The sequence below is a fragment of the Kryptolebias marmoratus genome, linkage group LG24, assembly GCF_001649575.2.
Source record: "Kryptolebias marmoratus isolate JLee-2015 linkage group LG24, ASM164957v2, whole genome shotgun sequence".
NCBI classification, from domain to species: domain Eukaryota; kingdom Metazoa; phylum Chordata; class Actinopteri; order Cyprinodontiformes; family Rivulidae; genus Kryptolebias; species Kryptolebias marmoratus.
In genome coordinates this window covers 17949276-17974724 of record NC_051453.1, presented here as the reverse complement: position 1 = coordinate 17974724, position 25449 = coordinate 17949276, and the positions used below count along the sequence as shown (strand labels likewise).

The 25449-nt window shown below is 41.0% G+C and overlaps 3 protein-coding genes and 1 long non-coding RNA gene across 7 annotated transcripts; 2 read left to right on the top strand and 2 right to left on the bottom strand.

Annotated features, from left to right (window-relative positions):
* Positions 1 to 1643: 1643 nt before the first annotated feature.
* Positions 1644 to 8811, top strand: dcun1d4 (DCN1, defective in cullin neddylation 1, domain containing 4 (S. cerevisiae)). 4 transcript variants are annotated; one of them, XM_017423462.3, is made up of 12 exons: positions 1790 to 1969; positions 3083 to 3153; positions 3231 to 3270; positions 3441 to 3528; positions 4258 to 4346; positions 4446 to 4516; positions 5525 to 5616; positions 5758 to 5866; positions 6268 to 6372; positions 6474 to 6576; positions 6674 to 6745; positions 7331 to 8811. In XM_017423462.3, exons 1-11 carry the CDS (start codon positions 1837 to 1839, stop codon positions 6727 to 6729), a joined length of 957 nt encoding a protein of 318 aa, XP_017278951.1. In that variant the 5' UTR covers positions 1790 to 1836; the 3' UTR covers positions 6730 to 6745; positions 7331 to 8811. The 4 variants fall into 4 exon arrangements, with proteins under 4 accessions (XP_017278952.1, XP_017278951.1, XP_017278950.1 ...); XM_017423463.3 differs by lacking the exons at positions 1790 to 1969; positions 7331 to 8811 and adding an exon at positions 1644 to 1749 and having other exon boundaries at positions 6674 to 6820; XM_017423461.3 differs by lacking the exon at positions 7331 to 8811 and having other exon boundaries at positions 1793 to 1969; positions 6674 to 6820.
* On the bottom strand, positions 8468 to 20039 carry LOC108240194. The gene is made up of 5 exons (XM_017423458.3): positions 19968 to 20039; positions 19431 to 19862; positions 15002 to 15171; positions 14451 to 14784; positions 8468 to 14347 (listed from the first exon to the last, which is right to left on the bottom strand). Exons 2-5 carry the CDS (start codon positions 19849 to 19851, stop codon positions 9303 to 9305), a joined length of 5970 nt encoding a protein of 1989 aa, XP_017278947.1. The 5' UTR covers positions 19852 to 19862; positions 19968 to 20039; the 3' UTR covers positions 8468 to 9302.
* LOC119616774 lies at positions 18949 to 20513 on the top strand. Its single transcript, XR_005232802.1, has 2 exons — positions 18949 to 19179; positions 19437 to 20513. It is a non-coding gene; the product is annotated as an uncharacterized LOC119616774 (long non-coding RNA).
* sgcb (sarcoglycan, beta (dystrophin-associated glycoprotein)) lies at positions 20347 to 24862 on the bottom strand. The gene is made up of 6 exons (XM_017423465.3): positions 24774 to 24862; positions 23877 to 24086; positions 23563 to 23748; positions 23276 to 23467; positions 22798 to 22929; positions 20347 to 21448 (listed from the first exon to the last, which is right to left on the bottom strand). Exons 1-6 carry the CDS (start codon positions 24786 to 24788, stop codon positions 21248 to 21250), a joined length of 936 nt encoding a protein of 311 aa, XP_017278954.1. The 5' UTR covers positions 24789 to 24862; the 3' UTR covers positions 20347 to 21247.
* Positions 24863 to 25449: the final 587 nt, after the last annotated feature.

The window sequence follows — 25449 nt, the reverse complement described above, 5'->3', positions numbered from 1 at the left end:
GGGGGTGTAGTGACGCATTCACAAAAGTTTCAAGCATTCCCACGTTCACCAACAGTCTGTTTAACCTCAACCTAAGCCCGTCTAAGATGAGGTAAACAAATTTTAGCCCAAGAGGTTTATCAGCTTTTGTTTACCTGTAACATGAGTATGGTTTAGTTAGGTTAAAGTCACCATTGGCAATAATAAAACTCAAACACATTTTAGATAAATCCATAAATATGCTCTAGAGGCCAGCCAATATGCATCAAATAAGTTGTTTTTTATTGTAGCAACTTCATTATCAGATGTCTTATAAAATCTCTGGTTTTCTTGTGTTTTATAATGAGTCTATTATTATTATTCAGTCGAGTTTGGGTCCTATTTTGTTGTTGCAGTTCTTGTCACAGCCTCTAGGTGTCCTCAGTTGCCCTTATTTCCAGTCTCTCTTTCACCACCTGTTCCACATCCTTAATCCGCCTTTCACTCAACACCCTTAACAGTACATTTGGTGCTGTCAGCTTTTGTGATGCAGACAGATCTTTGAATTTAGTCAATAATCAACTTTACAGCTGTGCAGCAAGGTCCTAAATCGATTATATTAAGAAAACGAAGCGTGATTAATTTTCATCAACAGAATAATATTTGAAAACTGCTCTAACAACTGCCTGGGGCTGTAAGGAGAGTGACAGTGTTTTATATATGTCTTTTTAACAACACTGAAGTCCTAGCATTTGTTAAATAAATGCATATTGCCCAGTTTTAAACTCAGATGATGTTATGCTGAGAAATGACAGAATTGTAGTGCCTCAAACCTTGAAATGACGTGCAACCTTAAGAGATGCACACTCAGATGTTGTGAATGACTGTCAGCTACTACCATATCATCTTTTACTCCGATATATGTAAAAACTGACTGGGTTTTAGCTTTTTTGTGTTTTCTAGGGTCAGTCGGCTGTGGTGGCCATCTTGAAATCGGTTGACATTAGTAGTTAATTAGTTGTAGATGTACATCTAATAATTGCTTTCTGAGAATTTCATTCAAATCCGTCCAGCTGGGATATTTAGCTAACAATGTTGAGTCCAACAGTTCATGCCAAAGTTTTGTAAATCTTCAAAATAAGGTGTCGGAAATGACTCTCAGCTACTACCACACCAGATTTTAGTTCAAAATGTGTGAAATTGACATTTATAGCCATTTTGGGGTTTCCAATGCCGATTAGCTGCGACGGCCATCTTGAATCAGAGTGGCTCTTTATTTAAATCACTTTTTTAATTAAAAAAAACATACTAATTTATAGTCTGTACTTACTCCTTACAGCCAGGTAAGGTTAAGTGTCTTCGGTTTGGTGGGCTGTAGTTAATAAATCATAAATGACATTAACAGCCTATGGTCACTTAATTTTATTAACCCATATCAAACTCCGCTAATTAAACAGGGAAGTAAATTTATAACTAAAACAACCAATCGGATTTCATCGTGGGCTGATTTTAGGATTGCACGAGGAAATTCTGATGATTGACGCCCTGCTTTAGGAACTCTGACCAATCACATTTAAGAAGGGGAGGAGCCTATTCTTTTGTCCCCGCTCTCTTAGGAAATGACACCGGAAGCAACCAATCAAATGCGAGCAGAGGCGGAGCCCATCCGGAGCCGACTTTCAATCATCGTCTACGAGCGTCCTTTACGTTAACAAGGACCGCCTATTGGCCGGTCTACGGACTTCCCACAGACAGTTGTACGTTTCATAAAAATGCACTCTGATGCGGCAAGTAAGTAGAAATGTTTAGAGACTATTCTGTGTAGATTCGCGACCTTTCTCAGTAGCTGGAGCTCGTATCGGGGGCAAACGGACGGACATGTTGTGTTTCTACATCCGCTTTTGTCCTGTGGCTCTGTCGGGTTTAACGGGAACGCATCCATCCCGTATTTGCCAGTCTCTTTGTATTTGGCAGTACTGTCTGGGGCGACAACAAAGGAAGGATGGCTACTGTAATCACTGTTATTTTGACTTTTAAATGCCAACTAAGGCACGACAACAATACCTGTAATGCTATTTTCGCGTTGAGCTCGCAGTTTTAGGTTAAATGTCGCCGACGGTGCTCGGGCTTTCGCCTGTAATCGGTGTCGTTGTGGTGTTTTTATTCGTTATTCCTCGCAGCACGCAGCTAGTTTAGACTCAGGACTGACATCGAGGTAAATCGGTGTTAATTGGCCACATTTTCCGTCCAGCTGCGGACTGTTAGAGAGAATGAAAATTGTGACGCAGTTGTGTAAAATATCTTTCTTTGCCTGCTGCAACAGTGCTGTCACTTTTTGCGTCGCCTATTAGCTATAGCAAAACGTCCTCGCGGGGATTTCCCCCCCCCCCCCTTGTCGGCGGCCATGTAACATTACATTTATAAATCAATGTTAAACATATTCTGTCGAAAAGGGTACATGTTGGGGGAGATGAGTCTGAAATAAATAGTTGTTTCCCCCCCTTATACTGATGGGTATTGTAGTTCAGTATCCCAAGCAGAGCCGGGCTTACTAATGGCCTCCTAGCAGGGGAAGAACTACAACTCCCAGACGCCCAGCTCTCTGGATACTTTGTAAACTCTGTGCAAGTTGCTCGTCTGCACTGCTATTTTAGGTATATAGCTAGTGCTATGTGCTCGCCTCTCTGTGTTGTGCAGTTTGCCTGAATTTGGCCTCCAGAGTGAAGTCAGGACTTGATGACAGCTTAAAAAAAATAAAATAAATAAACTGGGACCGACCCGCGGCTTTCGGAGACCAGATTAGCCTTCGTGATCGAACATACCCGAGTTTCGACGTCCCTCTTTCCGCCAGTGCAGGGTCTGAGTCGCTCCTTCATCCGTGAGAGACATTTTCTGTCATTTTTCCGAGATTTAAACGTTTGATAAGAGACCATGCGAAGTAATAAGTGTTTATTGCTGACCAAAAAATGACGAGGTGGGGGTGGGGGGTTAAATCTCTGCATTGTGGTGGGTGCTCTGATGATGCCACCTCATATTCTTGCACGATAAGAAGCATTGGGTTGTGTATGATACCTTTAGTTAGTTTGCACTTCTTATGACACCTTTTGGTTTTATGTGGAAATAGATTTTCAGCTCAATTCCCATTTGACTACACTGGCCAGCATCCACAAGATTCACCACACCTTGCACAGGCTGGTAAATATCTCACGTGTGTGTTTTATTAGTGTATATTAGCATTGCATTGAGTATTTCTATCATGTCATTCTTGGTAGAATCTGACCGAAGACATTGGACAGGATAGCCACTCGTCAGGTAACAATTCTTGTGTGTGTGTTTGTGTTTTGTATCACCAACATATGATTATTAATTTCATTATTAAATGCTTAGATTGGACCATCTCTTCCTGGATGTGCTATTTGCATGGTTTTTGTGTTCCTGATTTATTTTTGAGTTACCTTCCATAGTTTTTCTTGCATTCCCAGCTTGCTACTCACGAGCCATGCCGCCAAGGAAAAAGAGGAGACCTTCCGCTGGAGATGACATGTCGGCGAAGAAAAGTCGCCAAGACAGGTGTGAGATCTGTGTTAGGTCCCCTTCATACTGGACGACTACCTCGTTACGCACGCAAAGTTGGGAAGCCTCTTTGAGTTTGGCGGCCATTGTGACACTGCTATGCTCTTACCAAAAAGGTTTTTCTGCATTCCTGAGACACTCACCTGCGTTCTCACCACACTCCCTTTCACGGCTCTCGAGGGAAGATGCACCTCTGTGCTAGACGATTACACTAGGCTAGCACAGCGCTACCGCCACAGGGATCACGCCTGTGCCAGGTTGTTTCCATGGCCTGGTCATGATCACAGTTGCAGCCTAGCCTCTGACCAAGCCTCGCTGGCCTGTGCAGGCCCAGTGTCATAGATATGCCGCCTCAGCAATAACAAGCTACCACAGCCTTACTACAGACGTTTTGTGCGTTCTCAAAAGCAGTGCGGCCCTGTCACTCGTATGTGAGTGCCCGCATTCTTAATGTACACCTCAAGACCCCGCTAATACCATCTAGGTTCTGGCTAATTTTATTTACTTGTTTTACGTTGTAGTTGGTTTGTTATCGGTTGTGAAGAGGGGCTTGAAGATTCAGTGTATGAAGATTCAGACTAATGCTTGAGTTCATGACTTTTGTGGCTCACAGAAGTAAAAATGTTATTTCACAGGTTAAAAAAAAAACACATTATAAAAAATGAGTGACTATTATATATGTGCAGTATTGCTGGCTATCTCATGGTTAAAATTGTCTATCTGCAGTGTTTTCAGAAAACACGAAACATCACTAATCCGGGAGGAAGAGACGTTTTCTAGTAAAAGATGCTTAGAGTGGTTCTACGAATATGCAGGTGAACGAGCCTAATGCATTCTTGGTTTAAATGCATGTTATCACTGGTCTTTGGTGTGTGTTTGGAGCTGAACTCATGCTGTACACCCATCTAATCCAGGTTGTGACGATGTTGTGGGTCCAGAGGGCATTGAGAAGTTCTGTGAAGACATTGGAGTGGAGCCAGAGAATGTAAGCAGATTTGTTTTTTTTTTTGGTTTTCATGATTGGTTTTATGTGTACTGTCTTGGTTTTCTAAAGTTTGACTTCATTTCTCCCTTTGTCTGCAAGTCTCATTGTCTCAGTGATGCTAAAACATCCTTTTGGTCGTGGCAACATATGCAAAGATTTTGATGTTTGAAAAATTTGAATGCCGTTAGCATAAAAACGTTTCATAAACAACCATTTTGCAGTCAAAGTACAACTTTAAGGTCCCAATTTATGCACATATTTGATGTTAACCATCTGGTTTTCGCAAAGATCCTTTATCGCAGATAAAGACAACTCAGTTAATAAAGCAACAATATTATCACGCTGCTACCCAACTCTTGTCACAGATCATTGTTATCTCTTACCACAGCTACATCAGGGCTCTCTCTCGCAGCACACAGTGAAACCCCTGCAGATTGGGGGCATGTCTGGTGTTCGCTAAAATCCAAAAGGCCACATGTTGCTTCATTACTGTGAGATAATTTACTTTTGCCTCTAAGCTATCAGAGTAAAAAACAAACAAACAAAAATCAGGTGGTGTATGTAGCAGATGTTTTGGTTTCTTACTGCATTGTTTTAGATGAGGAATAAATTTCAAATTGTTTTTCATTTGTGATCAAATTGTCTGCTAAATCATGACAATTACAATTCGATTTATGACTAGGTAACTAATCAAACACATGCCTCGGAACTCTTTAACCAGTTTGAACTAATATTGTTTAGCGTCTTCTTTAATGTGAGTTCTTTGGGACCTCACTGGTTATTACACATCCTGCTCTTGAGGGTGGATTTATTTGGCCTTTCTTTCTTTCTTTCTTTCTTGTTAATATTTGTGTGAACAGTTTGGTTTTTATTCGTGCAGAAATGATTTTAAACATTTCAGACCTAAACCTCCAGACTAGTCTTTCATTGCGCTGGTCATTGAGCCAGTAGGACGCCTCTCCTGTTGAAGAATTCCTGCAGCTGTCTTTTTTTTATATTTCTGCCCAGGTGGTGATGCTGGTTCTGGCTTGGAAGCTGGATGCTCAGAGTATGGGATATTTTACTCTTCAGGAGTGGCTACGAGGCATGGGGTCACTGCAGTATGTCAAACACCATCTTTCTTTTTTTTTAATTATTTGCTGTTTTTAAAAGAGTTTATTACCCTCCTTTTGTGGTCGATTGTTTACAGAGTTAGTAGTGAAGTGTTGAACAAGCCTCAGGTACTTTTCTGCTGTTGTCAGGTGCGACTCCACTGAGAGACTGAGGAACTCTCTTGACTACCTGAGGTCTGTTCTGAACGACAGCACTAGTTTTAAGCTCATTTACAGATATGCCTTTGATTTTGCTCGGGTAAGTTTTTTTTTTTTTTTGTTTACACAGACTTCTATTTATTTCCTTGTAAAGTCAGTTTTTTACTAAACCAAATATTTTAAGTATGTCAAAATCCCTTTCCATTTTGAATTTGTTTTGATGCAATGCCAACCATTTGATACATTAAAGTTTAAATTAAATTTCATACATATTTTATTCATTGCAGTGTGCTTTAGTGCGATCTAATACAAACAAACAAAAAAATGATCCTGTGCAGTTCAATGAGTTTAAATACTTGAACATGTCCTTTTACAAACAAGCGTCTCAGTTTAGTCTGTAGGGTTGGTTTTGCTTTTAATAATGTAACTAGGCTGCTTCGTTTAAGCTGTCTGATATTCTGTATAAATTTATTAAAGTCTAGGGTTGCTTTGATTGAACAGGAAAAAGATCAGAGGAGTTTGGACTTGAACACAGCAAAGTGCATGCTGGGGCTTCTTCTGGGGAAGACGTGGCCCCTGTTTCCTGTGTTTAACCAGTTTTTAGAGGTGAGCGTGCTGCTGAATCGTTTGTAGAAGCCACATTTTCAGTGCAGTCGCAGTAAGTCCAGTGTGTGGTACTAATCTGCGACACTTGTGCTGTTCCTCAGCAATCCAAGTACAAAGTCATCAACAAAGACCAGTGGTGCAACGTTTTAGAGTTCAGCAGGACAATCAACCTGGACCTTAGTAACTACGACGAGGACGGTGCCTGTGAGTGGACACTTATGTGGACATAAAGTGAATCAACGGAGCTTAAGTTACACTGCTGCTTCATGAGTAATTGTTCTCTGTCTCGTCTTTTCATCAGGGCCTGTTTTGTTGGACGAATTTGTGGAATGGTACAAAGAAAGACAGATGTCATAGCTGGGAATGGAAAACGGTAACGACAACAACAAAATTAAAAAAAAAAAACAGGGAAAAAAAAAAAAGAAAAGACAACTGTGACCATGACGACTCTGAGCATCAACAACCAATAAGTAGACATCATAAAAACGGTAAAGCAGTGACAGTGGGTGCTTCCCGGTGAAGGAGGGATTCAGACTGTGGGTGGGCAAGGGTGGGGGGGGGGTATTATGTTAGCAGCTTGAGTACACTGCAGAGGGCTGTTATTGCGAAGTTATCCTCCCTGCAGAAGTTGCATTGTGGGTTGGTTTGCAGCAAACCCCCAGCGGCGTTGCTCTCTGTCACTGTGACGTGTCATATTGCTGTGTGCGTTACGATAAGTGAAATCATACATGGACAGTGGAAGTAAAGTGATTTTGTGTGGGAGAACCAGTCCATTGTCTTCAGCACCAAGAAACCAACCGAGGCGACCATTCATGCATTGTGTTTGAGTCTTAAACGACATCTCTTGGACCTGGGCACACTCAAGTATTAAATACCTGTGCAATGAACTTAAACTTGAGCTCCTCTGGACAAATGGCACTAACTACTGTTTTTTTTTTTCTTCTTTTTCTTTTTTTAGCTTGGTAATACTTCAAAAAGCACACTGTGTCAAAAGGTTGACTGTGGGGTTTCTGATGCCTGTGCTGTTTACTATCAATAAAAGCCAGTTTTTTTTTTTTTTTTTTATTCCCTCCATTTTTATTTATTTTTTGGTCCCTCTTACTGTTTGGCTAACGCTAACTATCCCACTGCAGAAGCTTCAGACCTCATAACACCAAACCGATCAGCATTGCTGCTTACTAACTCTTATCACAGTACAGTGCTGAGCCACGAGTGCTCTGATCAGCATTTGTTGGTCCGACGACCAATTCATGTATCTGCATTGTGTAGGTAAGGGTATTAATGTGCCTCAAACATGGAAGTCACATTGTGTGTCCTACACACATACCAACAAATCCAAATGTATACACATGAGAATACATTCACTACATGCACGCACCCACACACAGAATTGGTCAGGTATTATTTCAGGATGAATTCAAACTGTTTAGGCTGTGTTATAAGTTAACATAGAGCTAGATGGTGTCCATTTTGTCTCTGTATTTGGCATCTGTTCGTCTTCCTAAGTCTACTGATAGTTTCTGGTCTCTCTTTACCAGTAGCATCCCTCCCAGAACTGGCAGTGTTAATATAACTGCAGTGAAACTCCAGAAACCTTCTGAGTACAACGTCCTTTAGGCTTGTATGGTAGGTTTGCTGAAAGCATTTCTTTGTAAACACCTTTAGGATGTGATTAAAAGCAGTGGACACTGACAGTTTGGAGCTGTGTAAAGATGCTATGCTGTTCTGTTTGCCTAGTGTAATGTTCTTGTATAAATTTTTTGACTGTGATGTGACGCTGAACCGCCAGAAGATTTACTATTTGCATGCATGCTCCAGCGAGCCTTTTTTGTGAATGGATGAGATCTTTCAGAAACATTTTCTGAACACGTTTTTGTTTTGTACAGTTATTTGTGCACGTGTTTTGTGCTTGCTTTGACATACACAATCATGTAAGTTTATTTTTCTAATGGAAAAAAACAAAACAAAACAAAACAAAATTGTGTCTACTAAGACTTGGAACACACCTGTAACCTCATGGTGGAACGGGAGTTCCCCCCTGCATTTGTCTCATCTTATCCATCTTTACAATTAGCAAAAGCCCCAGCACGCTGCAAACAGTGTGAGGAATCGTTTTATTAATTTGAAGTACATGAAATATTTGCAGTCATTGTCACTGTCATGATACACACAAAACACACCTAGATTTATTGTGGGGATCATCCACAAAAGCTTTCAGTAAAATCTCATTATGATGCACCAACCATCAACAAAAACTAGCTGATGGATTGCCTACCAAATGCTATGTAGAGCTAGATGTTTTAGTATTTTCCCATGAAATTGCAGGAGGGTGAACAGCCTTGTCCCAAAATGTATATATGTATGTAAACTAAGTGTCTATATGTCTGTTTTCACTATAACCTATGTCTATACACATAAATAAAAGGGTTTATTAACTTACTGGCTTGTATCTGGCGTCTTTTAGTAATTCATTTGTCCTAAAAGCAGACATATTAACTGTTAATTCTACAAATAATCAATCTGAACAATTTATTCTTTTTAAATCAAGACATGGTTTATAAATGAGACATGTATAAATGATTGATAACCATTAGGGCTTTTCAGTGTGAGTTTGCGCAAATAAAAAATTGGCTTGATAAATAGAATTGAAGAAAAAGGTGATTTAAAGAACAGTGAGAAATGTGAACAATAAATGGTGTCCCTTATTGCTCTACAAACACTACCTAAATTTGATTAGTTTACATTTAATTTTAAATTGAATTGCATTCAAATATTGTGTGGGAAATATATAATTAAGGAACAATGAACCCAGTCATTGGGTTGTTTAGCAATGTGTAAAACATGATTTAACAAACAGTTTACGACTCGTATATTTTTCCTTTATGCTCTTGTTTCTTAACGCTGTGTGGAGGTCTTTGAGTTTTTCCTCTTCAGTCATCTGGTAGAGGTGTTTCTGGAACAGGAGGTGGAGGAGTCTCCTGCATTGGGGCTTTAAAGTCATGCCTAATATAGCGAGGAACTCCATACAACAAGAACAAATCTGCATCTCTCTTCTTTTCCATTGAAGAGGAGGAAATACGTCTTAACGGCTCATTAGATGGGATTTCTGAGTCTTTTTCAGACTGGTTGTACATAAAATTGGAGTCATCTTGTGAACTGTAGTCATCAGATAAAAGAAATGGGTCCTTACTCAAGTCTCCCTCCCATAGTTTTCTCTCCAGTGACATGACTTTTAGGGCATTGAGGCCTTTATTTTCTCTCTTGTCCTCTTTTTCATTTGTGTTGTGGGGTGAAATACCAAGCAGATCAAAAGAATCACTGAATGAAGCACCCTCACTGCCAAGTGATGAGTATTTATTCAGAAGGGTCTCATCTAACTTCCCACTGTCTTGCATTTTATCAATGCCACTTGTGCTGTTGGTGGCCTCGAGAGGGAGAGATTGTGGTTCTGCGAGGGAAGCCTGCTGTAGCGATGGTAACATTGCGTTCAGACCAGCTGGACTGAAGGTTGAACGGTCAGATAAATGATGACCAACTCTCATCCATTTTATTTCAGGTAGCAGGTCCACATCTGTGTTAGATCTGGGCTGCCTGATTTTTCCCTTTACTATATTGTCAAAGCTCATATTTGGGCTAAGTCTTGGGGCATGAGATGTGTTTCTGTAACTGTTTTCTTGTGCAATGAATGTTTGGTCCACAGTTTGACTGAAAGAGTTTTTAGGAAGTGATGATGATTTGATAATGGAACGCTTATAAGTGATCAGCGACTCATCTGCAGTTCCTAAAATAGTTTGTCTGCTTTGCATTTCACTGTATTTGCTCACACCTTTTTCATTTTTACTAAAGAAAGATTGGGTATTACTTAGCTCTTGTGATGGTGCCTTAATATTTAGATGTCTCTGGATGCGTGGGACACTAAGACTCAGGTCAGGAACACTTGGGTCTATAGTTTTATCCTCACTATCACTGCTAGAAGAGGAATGAGGGTAATGTTGAGAAGCTGTAGCTGAAGCCTTTTCATCAACCCATGTATCTCGATATCTTTTAATGGCTTGGTCTGGCTTGGTCTCATTTTCTGTTACACTTGATTTGGCTTCAGCTAAGAAGTTGAACTTGTTATGTGGATCCTTCAATGTAGGTGAAACATTCACTGGTGTGTTTTCAGGTAGACAAGATGAGTCTGTGTAGACTAATTCTTGCATCCCAACAATTCTTCTCTGTAATCTTGTTCGTCTTTCAGGCACACTTTCATTGCTGGAAGAGTGTGGGGAATCAGGTAGGGGTGACGATGGCAGGTTAGGTGGTTTTGTTGTAGGTGAGGTGATTTCAAGACGTCTTCGGAAGCGGGAGATGCCAAGATTCATTGTTGCCCATCGTGTTTGAAGCTCTGGGTTTATCTCTGGGTTTATCTCTGGTGTTGAGCTGATAGTGTTGCTTGTTGGTTGGTTCTGCAGATCTTCTGAAACAGCAGTATACTTTTCTAATATGATGTTGTGGTCTTTCTTTGGAGCATGAGAAATGTCCATCACTAGAACTTCTGGAGACTGCTTGAACTTGTTTTCAAAAGTTGTTAGTACATCAGATGTTTCCATTCCAGGCCTTAACACATGTAAATCGTTTTGCTCCTGTTTCTTAAAATGGCCTGTGGCCTCACTGGAAGATAAGTCATTTATTGGTGATGGTCCTTTGATATCCAGACGCCTCTTGATTCGTGTTACTTGCTCGTGATTAAGAGCAGGCCACTGGTTTTCTGGCTCCTTAGTTACTGTTTGAGATACTTTTATTGGAGGCCTTGACACATGTAACTCGTCATACACTGGTTTCTGAATTTGCTTTGTGGCTTCATTCTCACTGTCACTACTGGAAGATGAATCAGATCTTGGTGATGATGCTTTAATATCCAGACGTCTCTTAATTTGTGTTACTCGCTCAAGAACTATAGCAGGCCACTGGTTTTCTGGCTCCTTAGTGACTGTTTGAGATACTTTTATTGGAGGTCTTGACACATGTACCTCTTGTTGCTCCTGTTTCTTAATGGGAACTTTTTCATCCTCGCTGTCACTACTGGAAGAGGAATCAGATCTTGGTGATGGTGCTTTGACATCCAGTCGCCTCTTGATTTGTGTTATTCCTCTAAGGTCAATAGCAGGCCACTGGTTTTCTGGCTCCTTAGTTACTGTTTGAGATACTTTTATTTGAGGCCTTGACACATGTACCTCTTGTTGCTCCTGTTTCTTAATGGGAACTTTTTCATCCTCGCTGTCACTACTGGATGAGGAATCAGATCTTGGTGATGGTGCTTTGACATCCAGTCGCCTCTTGATTCGTGTTACTCCTCTAAGGTCAATAGCAGGCCACTGGTTTTCTGGCTCCTTAGTCACTGTTTGAGATACTTTTATTGGAGGTATTGACACATGTACCTCTTGTTGCTCCTGTTTCTTAATGGGAACTTTTTCATCCTCACTGTCACTACTGGAAGAGGAATCAGATCTTGGTAATGGTGCTTTGACATCCAGTCGCCTCTTGATTTGTGTTATTCCTCTAAGGTCAGAAGCAGGCCACTGGTTTTCTGGCTCCTTAGTTACTGTTTGAGATACTTTTATTGGAGGCCTTGACACATGTAACTCTTCATACACTGGTTTCTGAATTTGCTTTGTGGCTTCATCCTCACTGTCACTACTGGAAGAGGAATCAGATCTTGTTGACGGTCCTTTTATATCCAGTCGCCTCTTGATTCGTGTTACTCCTCTAAGGTCAATAGCAGGCCACTGGTTTTCTGGCTCCTTAGTGACTGTTTGAGATACTTTTATTGGAGGTCTTGACACATGTACCTCTTGTTGCTCCTGTTTTTTAATGTGAACCTTTTCATCTTCGCTATCACTACTGGAAGAGGAATCAGATTTTGTTGACGGTCCTTTTATATCCAGTTGCCTCTTGATTTGTGTTATTCCTCTAAGGTCAATGGCAGGCCACTGGTTTTCTGGCTCCTTAGTCACTGTTTGAGATACTTTTATTGGAGGCCTTGACACATGTAACTCTTCATACGCTGGTTTCTGAATTTGCTTTGTGGCTTCATCCTCACTGTCACTACTGGAAAAAGAATCAGATCTTGGTGATGGTGCTTTGACATCCAGTCGCCTCTTGATTCGTGTTACTCCTCTAAGGTCAATAGCAGGCCACTGGTTTTCTGGCTCCTTAGTGACTGTTTGAGATACTTTTATTGGAGGTCTTGACACATGTACCTCTTGTTGCTCCTGTTTCTTAAAGGGAACTTTTTCATCCTCACTATCACTACTGGAAGATGAAACTAATCTTGGTGATGGTCCTTTGATATCCAAACGCCTTTTGATGCGTGGTATATGCTTGAGGTCAACTGAAGGCCATTGTGTGCTTGAATATGGAGTCTTTGGTTGAGATACTGGAACTCTTGTCCAAGTTGTCATTCTCTGATTCTGCATGTCACTTATTTCTTGATTTGTGCTCTCATCACTAGAAGAGAAATCACTAGGCAGTGTTTGGGCTCTGACATCAGAACGATCCTTGATTCGGCTTCTGTGATGTCCAGCTTTGAGGTCTGTGATTTCTTTTCTATAAGTTTTTTGTTTTCTTTTGTTCTGCATTGAGTCTTCGTTAGTCTCGCTGGAATCAGAAGAACTGGTGTAATGTGGTCTCCCTGCTGGGCTTTTTGTGTCATAGCTATTCTTGACTGGATCCACTCTCTGGCTTTGCACTCCATACCTAACATCTTGTTCAGAGTCTGGGTCAGAGTTCACAGTGTAATGTGTAGGCTCATTCTCACTTATATATGAGCTAGAGCTAGACATATCTTCCATTTTCTGTTTGTCCGAAGTGGATGTTAGAGTTTGTTTTGGCTTATGCAAAGAATCAAACACGTTGCCAGATCTTGCAGTTGGACTTTCAACAGAGTCGCTGAATTCAAAAAGGTCATTCTCATGAGAAACATCAGAGTCTGATGGATTTGTTTTATTTGTATGTAGGAGACAATCATCAAATGACCTGGAAGAAAGTCTGGGATTTTCACTTTTGCCCTCAATGGATATTTGTGTGACTGCTACTTCTGAAGCTAAATTTGGCCTCTGCTGAACTAAGTCTTCGACCAACTTAGGCGATTTAGACTTTGTGGGTTTTTTCTTGGCAATGTGCTCCTCTCCTGACACTTTTTCAGATAAAGATGAATCTGAGCATGATGACAGGCTTCTCCTCTCTCCTAGTTCGTCAGGGTCGGGAATGTGTTCAAATTCCATGTTTTGGATACGCTGTTCATTCGAGTCACCTGAATCACTGTCATCACTCTGCTTATCCTCTGAACGCCTCAGTGGTAAATGTTCACTTTCTGATTCTCCAATAGCTTGCTTATAACGCTCAGCCTCAAGTACTTGGCCCTCAAACACTGCATCACTGCTAATGCTGTCCTGATCACCACTAGCTACAGTATCATAATACTGTACATTGTTCTCTTCAATAAAGTCCACAGTGCTAAATGTGACCCTCCTTTCCCTAACATGTCCCGGGTCTTCTGGCTCCTCAGCACTGGAGAAGGCCTCATTGACATATTGTCTTTGTTCAACAGTGGAGACAGAGTTGGCTGCAGGAGTGCTTTTCTTATTGGTGACTCTTTTCCAAAGCGAATCGATGCAAGGTCTTGCCAGGACTCCAACGATGAAAGCTATCAGAAATGTGATGAAAATAGACAGACACACTGCCAGAGCTAAATCAGGATGTGTAGTGTTCTGACTTCTTTTTTCCGCTTGTGGGAGGCTTAGCTTAGGTAAACTTCTTGGTTTTCTTGCACCTCCTGGTTTACTTATTTGGAGGTTAAAAACAGACAAAACTTGGTCTTCTTCAGACACACACACATACAGTCCTGTATCTCTTTCTGAGAAGTTACTGATGAGCAGACCAGCGTTATGGTGGCTCACAGATGCTTGACCCCTGGGAGTCCACCATATTGAGCCTACAACACAAGAAAACATTGTAATAACAATGAGGAAAAAACTCAAGTTTGTTAAATACTGTATCACATAATTAGCTCTGTGACATAATTTTGAATCTGTTACCTTGCACAGAACAAGGAAGCAGTATCCCAGAGCCACTGTAGACCATCACATCTTGATGGAGATCTGATTTGTTCTCAGTGTTTAAACACTTTAAGTCCTTTTCCTCCAGATGCAGAAGATCTCTGCCGGATATGGCAGCGGGGGAAGAACACACTATGCTCCAGATCTGCAGGCCTCTGCTGCTGTCATTGACCATCATCCTTTGTAGCCTGTGCATGCTGCAGTTACACTGCCACCTGTTTCCATCCAGCCCAACATCTGTTCCAATGCTGCGCAAAGTGAGGTACATCACAGGATGGAGGCTTGTCAACATGTTGAAGCTCATGTCAAGAACCTTTGAAGAGAACACAGTACTGACATGTTACAGATATTCACGCTTATAAACCCCTTAAAATTTTGCTGTAAATGTATGACATCATCAGTTTTACTGTTGGAATACAGAGTGCTGTTTTCATGTTTACCAAATGTTTCATTATCAGTTAACAAAAATAAATAGATCTTAGTAAAACATAATACAACAAAATCTGATTTTGAAAAAAAGCCAGTCTCACCCTGAGCTGATCTAAATCCTGGAACATTTGTGGATGGAGATGAGTGAGGAGGTTATGATGTAAGTGTAGCTCTTTCAGCTCTTTCAGGTTACTCAGCGCTCCTGGTTGCAGAGTTGAGATCCTGTTGAAGGAGAGCTGCAGGACCTGTAAGGACTTGACACCGTCCAGCCCTTTGTGACAGAAAATAGGGACTGTAATCAGAACTCAGCATCATGAAGAGGAGATTCTTGAAGGAAGCAAAACGTGTACTGTATGTTCGCAACTGGTTGTTTTAAGTTCTGAATTACTTTATTTGCAGGTTTACGGTAGTTTCAGAGCTTGGATGATATAACATGAAGTGTCCTAAAGTGTCTGTGGAATATAAATAATATGTTTCTTTGTCTTGTTTTAGCATTTTACTATACAGCTACTGTAATATTTATTTACTGATTCTTCCTTTTCATTATGCTGAGACAATCTCCCTGAGCCTTCTGTTCTAAAATAAGGCCATGTGGGCATGTGCTTCATTAGAAAGGCACCCAAGGTTCTGTGATCCGAATACCAAACAGAACCACATTCAGACGAGCAGGAAGAGTTGTGTGAAGCACACTGATGCAGGGGGAAATACAAATGTTGCACAGCACATGCACCCCTTTCTTCAAGACACTGGAATGTCAATAAAAGTTGCGACTGGGAAAGGGGAGGTTCAGTCATTTCTGCATGGAGCAAAGTTCTAAAGATAAAGAATATCACTGGGAGGCTTTGTTTACGTGAGAATCTCAAACGCAGACACAGGAACGTGGACAATTCTCAGATTTATACTAATAGTCGGTAAATTTTCTAGAAATTAAGAATTTTAAAGGCCTATATTCCCTGAAGTAATGAATATCCCCTGCTACCTTTCATGCCTTAATTTAGACTAAGATTACCTTATTTTAAAACTGACAGTTATAGCCATTTTAGTCAAATCGTAAAACTTATGGGTGATTGCATGCAATATTGCAAGCTTTTGTGGGATGAGTTAGCTCTAAGAGTATGTGAATGATTCTCAGCTACTACGACGTCAAATCTTAGCTCAATATCTGGCCATCTTGAATCAAGGTTGACTTGAAACATTAATGGACATTATGGCGGGTGTAAATGAAAATCAGGAGGCCTTTATTACATGCGGGTTATCACAACAGGAGCCATGATAGACTAGTCTCCTCCTCCTGCTCTCTAGTTGACCACAGGCGCTTCAGCCCTACAGTATCACAGCAGTGCCATCTAGTGGCTAGAAGTACTAACAGCAACAACACAAAACAAACACAGTCACTGTGTAAACTTCACAACACAACAATGGGCTGTAGATATGCATCCAAGGATTGCTTTCTGAAAGTTTCTTTAAAGTCCATCTTGTGATCCATGAGATATTTTGCTAACAGACAAACCCTCACAGGTGGAGGAGCTCAAGTAACTGGGAGTTTTGTTCACAAGTGATGGTAGGATGGAGTGCGGCTCGACAGATTTGGGCCTGGGCTGCAGTAATTAGGGCGTTGCTTCGGTTAGTTGCGATGAAGAAAGAGTTAAGTTGAAAGGCAAAGCTCTCAATTTACTGGTCCATCTACGTTCCAACCCTCACCTATGGTCATGAGGTTTGGATCATGACCGAATGAACGAGATCGCGGATACAAGCGGCTGAAATGAGCTTACTTCGTAGGGTGGCTGAGCTCAGCCTAAGAGATAAGGTGAGGAGCTCCGTCATTAGGGGAGAGCTTGGATTAGAGTCGCTGCTTCACATTAAAAGAAGTCAGCTGAGGTGGATCGGGCATCTGATTAGGATGCCTCCCTTTGGAGGTTTTTCGGGGCATGTCCCACTGGAAGGGGACTTCCAGGCAGACCCAGAACTCGCTGTAGGGATTATGTATCCTCTCTGGCCCGGGAACGCCTTGGGATCTCTCAGGAGGAGCTGGAGAGTGTCGATGAGGAAAGGGATGACTGGGTTTCTCTCCTGGATTTGTTGCCTCCGCGACTCGACCACGGATAAGCGGTAAAAGATGGATGGATGAATGGATGGATGGTCAAACACAGACAGACAATTACATTATCATCCACCTTTCATGGCAGAGGGCAATAAATCTGAGCAAGTAATGAGTCTGGATGCGTACCTTTCCCATCTTTATCATCCCTCCAGTGTTAGAGGGAAGATAAAGGTGGGATTATTAGATGTTTTTTTTTCTATTACTCATGCACAATCAATATTGTCTTTTTAAAGGAAGATTTCTGAGCCATTTATGTAAAGCTGGAGAATAAATTATCGCATCAGGGCCACTCAATAATTTGTTGGACCCACATATCAGTTCTGCTATATGTAACTTGGCTTATTATATGTTTTATTTATCATAATCTTCTTATTTCATGTGTTACAACATTATGGTACAACTAACAGAAATGTCATATTTCTATGTTATTCATCATTTGGTTGAAAACTGTTTACTGAGTTTATGCAAATTAAAAAGCACCATTTCTCTGCCTCTGCCTTCTGTTACAGACATATTTCCACCAAGTTTTATTTAGAAAGCCTAGAAGGTCATCAGACATGTAAAATAATTATGTTTCTTCAGTCATTTCTAATAAAAAAAAACTGTGAACCATGTGAATTATTGACTTGTTATGGGAATGTGCTGAAATTGGATGTGTGATAAAAGGAAGCCTAATAAAATCTCTAATTCTTAATAGCTTTATGATGATTAATCATCAACAACAACCCTGACAGTCTCAAAAATACACATGTTGGCAACAGTGCTGGAGAGTAACCATTAACTGAGGTGATATCACAAAGTACAGCGTGTTTTTGCTCACTGTTTCAGTTTTACTTTACTTTTTACTCTATACCTATCTGTTATTAATAGCCACAAATAATGAAAACAATTCAAGTGTTCTTCAGTTAGACGAATCTGACCAAACTGAACTGCTTTAGGTATATTTATGTAAATACCCATAGATTTTACCTAAATAAATGTCTGAATGCTTCTTACACATTTTCCATTTTTAAAATCCATGATTTTTGAGCCATGTTTAACATGAAAATATAAATTAATGTACCATACTGTTTATTAACATATTAATAGACATCTACCTTTGACTGCAAACTATTCCTTATTATTATTATTATTATTTAACTGTCACTGTGTAGTTTTGTAGTTGGTTGTAGTTATGTTAGCAAATATCTCATCTCACCGTAAATGCTAATCTGACAAAATAATTTAGGTTTTTATTTAAATCTTCATACCCGCACCTTAATATGCTTGTCTGCTAAAAGGTTAAAGTTGTTTTATTTCCATTCAAGCATTAAAAACAAGACAGAAGAGGAATCTTACAACAAATAACTTTCTACTACTGAAACATGTAACTGAAGCAGCAGCAGCACCACCTCGTGGAGTACAGCTGGAACTACATTTTCAGATTTTAAAGGTGAAATGAAGTGTTTTGAAGCAAACATAAATCTAAAGAAAGTCAAAAAATATGCATGTTTTCTCTCATTTATAACAATTTACACTAATATAAAGTTATTAATAAAAGATTGAAAACACTAAGAAGTGTGACGTATCAATAGCCAAACTGGAACACCAACAGGGCTGATAATGTGAGGGCCCTGCGATGGACTTGTGACCTGTCCAGGGTGTCCCCCGCCTCTCGCACAGTGACTGCTGGGGATAGGCACCAGCTCCTCGCGACCCGGAATGGAGAAGCAAATGGATGGATGATAATGTGGGGCTGAAACGGTTCAGTTTGTTGTAATTAATTGTGTAACCCGACCCAAACTCCAGCAGCTGAGTCATTCTTCAGCTTCCCAAAGGACAAGAAAGTCTGATGGATGTGGTTAGTTTAGCTCCAAAGTCTGGAGACTGACTGCACAGTTAACATTTTGAAGAAGACCACCTGAAAAACAAATTTTCAATAGAAGAACCACCTCCTCCTGCTGTCGGACCGGCACCAGCCGCCTCTAGCTGTCCAGATGAGGAACTCCTTGAAGACTTTGTGACATTGTTTTAAAGCTGGGGGGGTCCCTTTTGTGAAATGTGGGGCTCAAGTTCCCGACAGTATCACTCCAGACCAAAATAAAACTTGCTTCTTCTTCTGCTTCCATTCTCCCTGACAGTCACCTCGTCAGTGCCCTACAGCGGTCTGCCTCAGCTTCTATGTCACCAACCAAGGAGGTAACTCGGCACACACAATCACCCCACTTTGGGATTTGGACACAAAAACTCTAAAAACAAGCCATTAACGTTTTAAATTGAAGAAATGAACCACTGGAGTGTTTTATGATAGTGTTTAACAAAGAGAAAAACATGGAAACTCATTATTTTTGATGTTTTATTTCATTTCCCCTTTAAATCTGGCCTGATTAGAGGTGCTAAAAGTAGCGTTGGTAATGTTTGATATGTCTGACTATATGACACTGACTCACCCTCAGGCAGCTGCTCCAGCAGATTCTTCTCAGCAGATAGCAGCTGCAGGGCGGGGGCCCACGTCAGGCATCTCGCTCTGCTCCCAGTTCCCGGGCGATGTCTGCGATATCGATCTCCAGGGTTCCTCTCCACGCAGAGAGACAGATATGTGATGCTGTTGTTCCCCAGCCACATACTCCTGAGCTTCTGACGGGGCTGGCAGAGCGATACGGAGCCGAGGAGGTTATGGGACAAGTCCAGCTCCGTGACAGAGTCCTGGGTGAGTCGCGGCACTGAGGTCAGGCCGGACGAGGAGCAGTTCAGCAGCGGGGCTCTTCGACAGACGCAGGGCTGAGGGCAGGGGGGCGAGGGAGAGGAGCAACGGAGGAACGAGACGAGAAGCAGCCCAGAGGCCAGCAGGGACATCTGGGAGGCTGCCATCGCCACCGGTCCTTAAAACACGCGAAACCAAAACATCACAAAAGAGACGGATCTCAGCAGGCACTTCAATCAACTTAAACACAGCTTCAACCATTCCTCATACAACAGATCCTCACCTGTGTGTACGTCGTTCACCAAACTGTCAGGAAATCTTGTGACTCTCCTCACACCCAAATGTTACACTCCAGCATGGTCCGATCAAAGTCTGAAGTGGATTTTGCTGCTCAAAGCTTAACAACCACCAGCCCAAGGATGGCATTCTGATCCATTCAATCATTTACACTTCGAGTTAATGTCTTACTGTCATCGTTTTCCTCTTGATATATGACCGATAAGTGATCCTGCAAAGTTTATGGCGAAGAGAACCATGCCCCGGGCCGCACATTCTATTAGACAATAAGAGCAGCGTGATGAGTGGCTGTTAACTTTTATGGGTTTTAAATGACCATGTAAACACATGAGACGTACACCGAAGCAACGATAAGAAGTTTCACATAGCAACAATTTTCTTTATTGAAGAAGGACAAAAAAAAAACAAACAACAAGCCTCTTGATGAATTTTCAAACGACAGGTTGTCATGTACAGCTCTCTGACAAAAAAACAAAACAAAAAAAAAACCTCCTGTCAAACTTCTACAAACATTTTTTTAGCCGTTGAACAGGTAAGACAATCCAAAGCAAAGTAAAAGTCAAGTCGTTTATATTATATTGCACAAAATTCAAACCACTCGTTACAAGCTTCAGCCTACTGAGCTCAGTTACTGAGCATTCTCAACACTTACTTTTTTAGAGATGTGCATTTACTCTCACAAATAGAATATATACGTATAAATTAAATCCTGCCTCATCCCTTCAAATCCATTGGCACGTGCAGCTGCAGAAAAAGCCTCACTCTGGTTAACGGGATGAACTAAAATGAGATCTGCATTGAACGGGGTGTCCCAAATTCTGTGCATTTACAAGTCTTATATAATACTATCATTATCCTGTAGTGTCTTACATAAGTCACTTAATGGAGTGGAGAAAATCTACAGCTGCCAGGAGAATTTCATGGGAAAATAAAATCTTCTACAAAGCCTCGATAAAGGCTGCGTATTAGTGACGCTCGACATAAGGCAAAGAATAAATACTGCAGCTTCTAATTGCTGCCAACAGGTGTATTATTCTTCAGCTTAAAGGTAATGTCCATTGAGATAATACTTGATCAAGTACAACTTCAATCTTTGGCCAAATGGCAATAATGTGCAACACAACCTATGTTTGGCAAACTGTTTACATGCATTAATCAACTGTGGTGTGATCAGCAAGTGGAGGCAATAATCTAAACTCAGTCCAGAATACAAGTGGTTCGTTGGATGTCTGTGTTGACGGACTGCAGGGGGAGGTAACAGAGGAGCTAGTGAGCTTTTCTGCATGGGTTGTCTGACGTCTGACAGCCCATGTTGGTAAATTTCACCAGCACGCGGAACAGAGTCCCGTCCTCGCACATGCAGAGCTTGTACCTCTCCAGGCCGTCCTTGATAAACAAGTCCCCCGCAGAGTTCGGGATGCGTGTGGCGTTGAACATGACCGAGCCGTTGAGAATGATGCTGTTTTCCTGCAGAGAGAAAAGCTCACCAGTCGTCCGTTTTCCCCCAGCTCTTGCTTTAACGGGACTATTCACGCAACGTTACACGCCCCAAACCTGGGGAAACGAGTGCCCACCCTCTTTCAATTTCAGTCTCTCACGTTGTTGTGGAAGAATTTTGGCCCACTCGTCTTTACAACATTGCTTTGGTTCGTTGATGTTTGCAGACGTTTGTTTCTGCTCAGCTCTCTGAAGGTCCCACCACAGCATTTCAGACAGGTTGAGGTCTGGACTTTCAAAGGATCATTACAGGTTCCTAAATCGTGCACCACTGTGAGGTTTTTTTTTGAACACGCCACCACTGTACATTCATTATGGGTAAACATTTCTATTTTGCTCTCATCTGTCTGAAGGACGTTGTCTCAGAAGTCTTGTGCTTCATTCAGATGAAACTTCACAAACATGTCGTGCTGCCATGTTGTTTTTAGGAAGAAGAGGTTTTCTTCTGCATCTCTTTCAAACAACTCGTACTTGTTCAGTATTTTTCTAATTGTCCTTCATGAACTTTAACCTTTAACCTGCTAACTGAGGCCTGTAGAGGCTGACTTGGAGCTTTTTTTGTGATTTCTCTTACCATTCTGACCTTGGGGTGCTACTGCTGAGTTTTCAACTCCTGCCTTTACAGAAAAAAAACACACGAACCTAACTGGTTTTTCAAGTGTAGAAATACGTACAAGCCCACAAGACCACACAAACATGGTAAAAATGTTCCAAAATGACATGGAAAACATGGGCAGAATGCGTTAATTTCACAGGTTTTTACATGTGAAGTTCATGTGGTTTTTCTGTAAGGATGGAAAGATTGACAGCTGTCCTAAATGTTTTCCACTTGTGAATATTTTTTCCACTGTATAATAAGGAACTCCATGCAGTTTGGAAATGACCTTTAACCCCACCCAGACTGATGGCCAGCAACAGTTGTTCCTCCTTGACGTTGTGTAAACACACACCTGTTTGCTCCAGAGCAGCAAACTGTTAAAACTCCTGCTTTTACAGAGGTGATCACACTGATGATGATCAGTTCATCAATATATTTGATCAGCAGCTCCTGGCTGATACTGAACCTCTTAAGTCCTGTGAAAGCAGCAAGGATGGACCTAATTTTTCACGCACTTCTTTTTCCTTTGTTTTTTGTTGAATAAATACAGACATGGTGGAATCTGTCATGTGTCTTTGTACACTTGCAGAATCATTTTAGAACCTGCTAAAGACCAAATCATTTTTATAATGTTCTGCTACATCTGCTACCCAACAATTGAAAGAGGGTGGACTTTCTTTTTCCCACGACTTTAGGACACAATGCTGCGATTCATACTTACAGCCTTGAGCTCGATATCTCCGCCCATTTTGAACTCTACAGTCCGGCCCATGATGTTCACTCCCTCGTTGCCACGAATAATTGCCTTTCCGTCTCCCTTGATGTTCAGGTCTGATGCTGCACTACTGGTGATCTAAAATAAAATAAAATAAATCACATTGAATGCAACATAATGAAATGCCAGTAAGTGTGTTTTTTTTTATAACCAAGTGCATAAGCTTTTCTTTAGCTAAGAAAATTAAGAGCATTTGACTGTAAGACAGCGTTGCAACTGAGTTCCTGTCAAAGTTAAACCTTTCTTCTCTTTACACTGATGACACTCGGTGTGCTATTGGTGACTTTTTAATGCTTTATTGATTCGTTAGTTTTCCCTTTACCATTATGGATTGTGAAATAGCAGCTCCACTTGCCCAGATTGTAAAACACACACAATAAGTGAATCACTTTGCTCATCAATCAGATACTAGCATTACACACACCCTTTCAGTAGAAGCCTTTTTAACACTGAGGACTTTGACTCCTTTTGGCAGGTGGAACTCGTGGTTTTCAAAGTCCGTACTGAAGAACGTGGCCTGTGTCCGAGGGTCCGTGAAGGATATGCCGACATCACTGACGACCGAGGTCTTGTCCTTCTCCACGCTCAGCTTTGTAGTCCCTTGCTGGAACACTACCTGTTAACGACACAAACACGGGAGGGTAGCTGTAAATGTGTCCACACGGTGTGGCATTTCTCTCAAAAAGGTGGAGCGCACGCTTTCATCCTTACCGCATTGTTGTTCCCGACAATGACCAGGTCCTGGTCTTTCCGGCCTCCGACTGTGCTCTTGTGCAGCGGGTGAACGATCCCCATGTCTGCTTTCTGCTTGAAGCGCAGCAGGCCGCTCTCGTGGAACTCCATGCTGTCGCAGCCATTCGGGCCGATGCGGATCACCGTCCATATTACCAGCGTGATCTGAGGAGCGACAGAGCTGTGGCAGACTTTAAAACATTTCGAATCACTTTCTTTAAAAAAAAAACAACTGTTTTTATAAGAATGTGCAAGCAGAGAAAGACAATTCTAATCATGCTGGCGGCGCTCACGATGAGGTTAATCAGGGCAAGGAGGAAGAGCAGAATGATAATGCAAACAGCCATGTTTCCCTTGCGCCCTCTGAGGCCTGTTTTATGAAGACGCTCCTCTTCGATGGGCACATAGCCTGCTTTGAAGTTACTGTTGTGTTCCTTGTTGATGCTGCGTCTTTCTATGGCCTTCTCCCTCATGGACTTCTTCAACGGCCCATTGGAGCTTTCCTGGAAGGCAAAACAACCTCTGAGGCATAACACTAAAACACACGTGAATGACAGCAGAAAGAACCACAGAAAGTAGCTCTTCATCCTGACCATACATGTCAAACAAGCTTTCCTAATATATCTAATTTTAATTTTAATAACCAAAACATTGGCTGGTTACAACTGCTGTCTTATATAGCTCACAAATAAAAGGTGGGGTACTTTTTCCATGCTTTCCTAATTGATTTTGGTACAAAATTGTTTTCTCTTATTCAAGATTTTTCATATTTATTTACTAAACAAACCTAAAAGTGCTCTCTGTCTCTGAATGGATCTGTTAAACTGATTCGAGACAGCCTGTCTGCAGCCATTACTAAAAATAAACTGCTCTCATTCTCCTAACAAAATGCACTTTTAACTTGTTCTATTTATATTCAAGAAGGCGCTTCTTTGTCACACCAGGTTTGTTGGAAATAACACGTTAAATTTCTCTAATAACGACGCAGAGGCCATTTTATTTATTAGGCTACCCTGGTATTTGCATCGAGCACAAAAACAAAACACGCCACGTTTAAAGAAAACACTGTAATGTAATGTATAATGTCGCTTATAAACGGAGAAGATAAAGTGTTGCTTCTTTTTAGCAGGAGATAAGAAAAAGACGCAGCGAAAAGCAAGAATTAGCAACAAATACAGAACATAACGGACCTGCTCGGACGCCATGTTGACCCTCCCTCCTCGGAGTGCAGGGGACGAGGAGCGTACCACTGCTCACCGAGGAGGGGGGCAAAACTCCACCTTTGTTGCTGTAAGTACAACCGTGTTTAAAATATTATCAAGATATTTACACAAAGCTGAATCTAACACGATGTGACGTACAGTGGGTTTCAAATGTATACTCAATAACAGTGTACATAGTGTATTTTGTCGAGGGTGAAGGATGGTTCGTTCCAGCCGTATATTATTGTACCAATGACAGAAAGGAGACCAAAATAGAAAAACACGTCCATTCATATTTTCCATAGGAAAGTGAGAAACCTCAGTTTGAATCGTGGGTGATTTTTTTTGTTTTACAACAACTATTATTATTATCATTATTATTATTATTATTATTATTATTATTATTATTATTATTATTATTATTATTATTATTATTATTATTAGTAGTAGTAGTAGTAGTAGTAGTAGTAGTAGTAAAGTATCTATCTATCTATCTATCTATCTATCTATCTATCTATCTATCTATCTATCTATCTATCTATCTATCTGTCTATCTATCTATCTATCTATCTATCTGTCTGTCTGTCTGTCTGTCTGTCTGTCTGTCTGTCTGTCTGTCTGTCTGTCTGTCTGTCTGTCTGTCATTTTGAAATAAAGGCCTGTC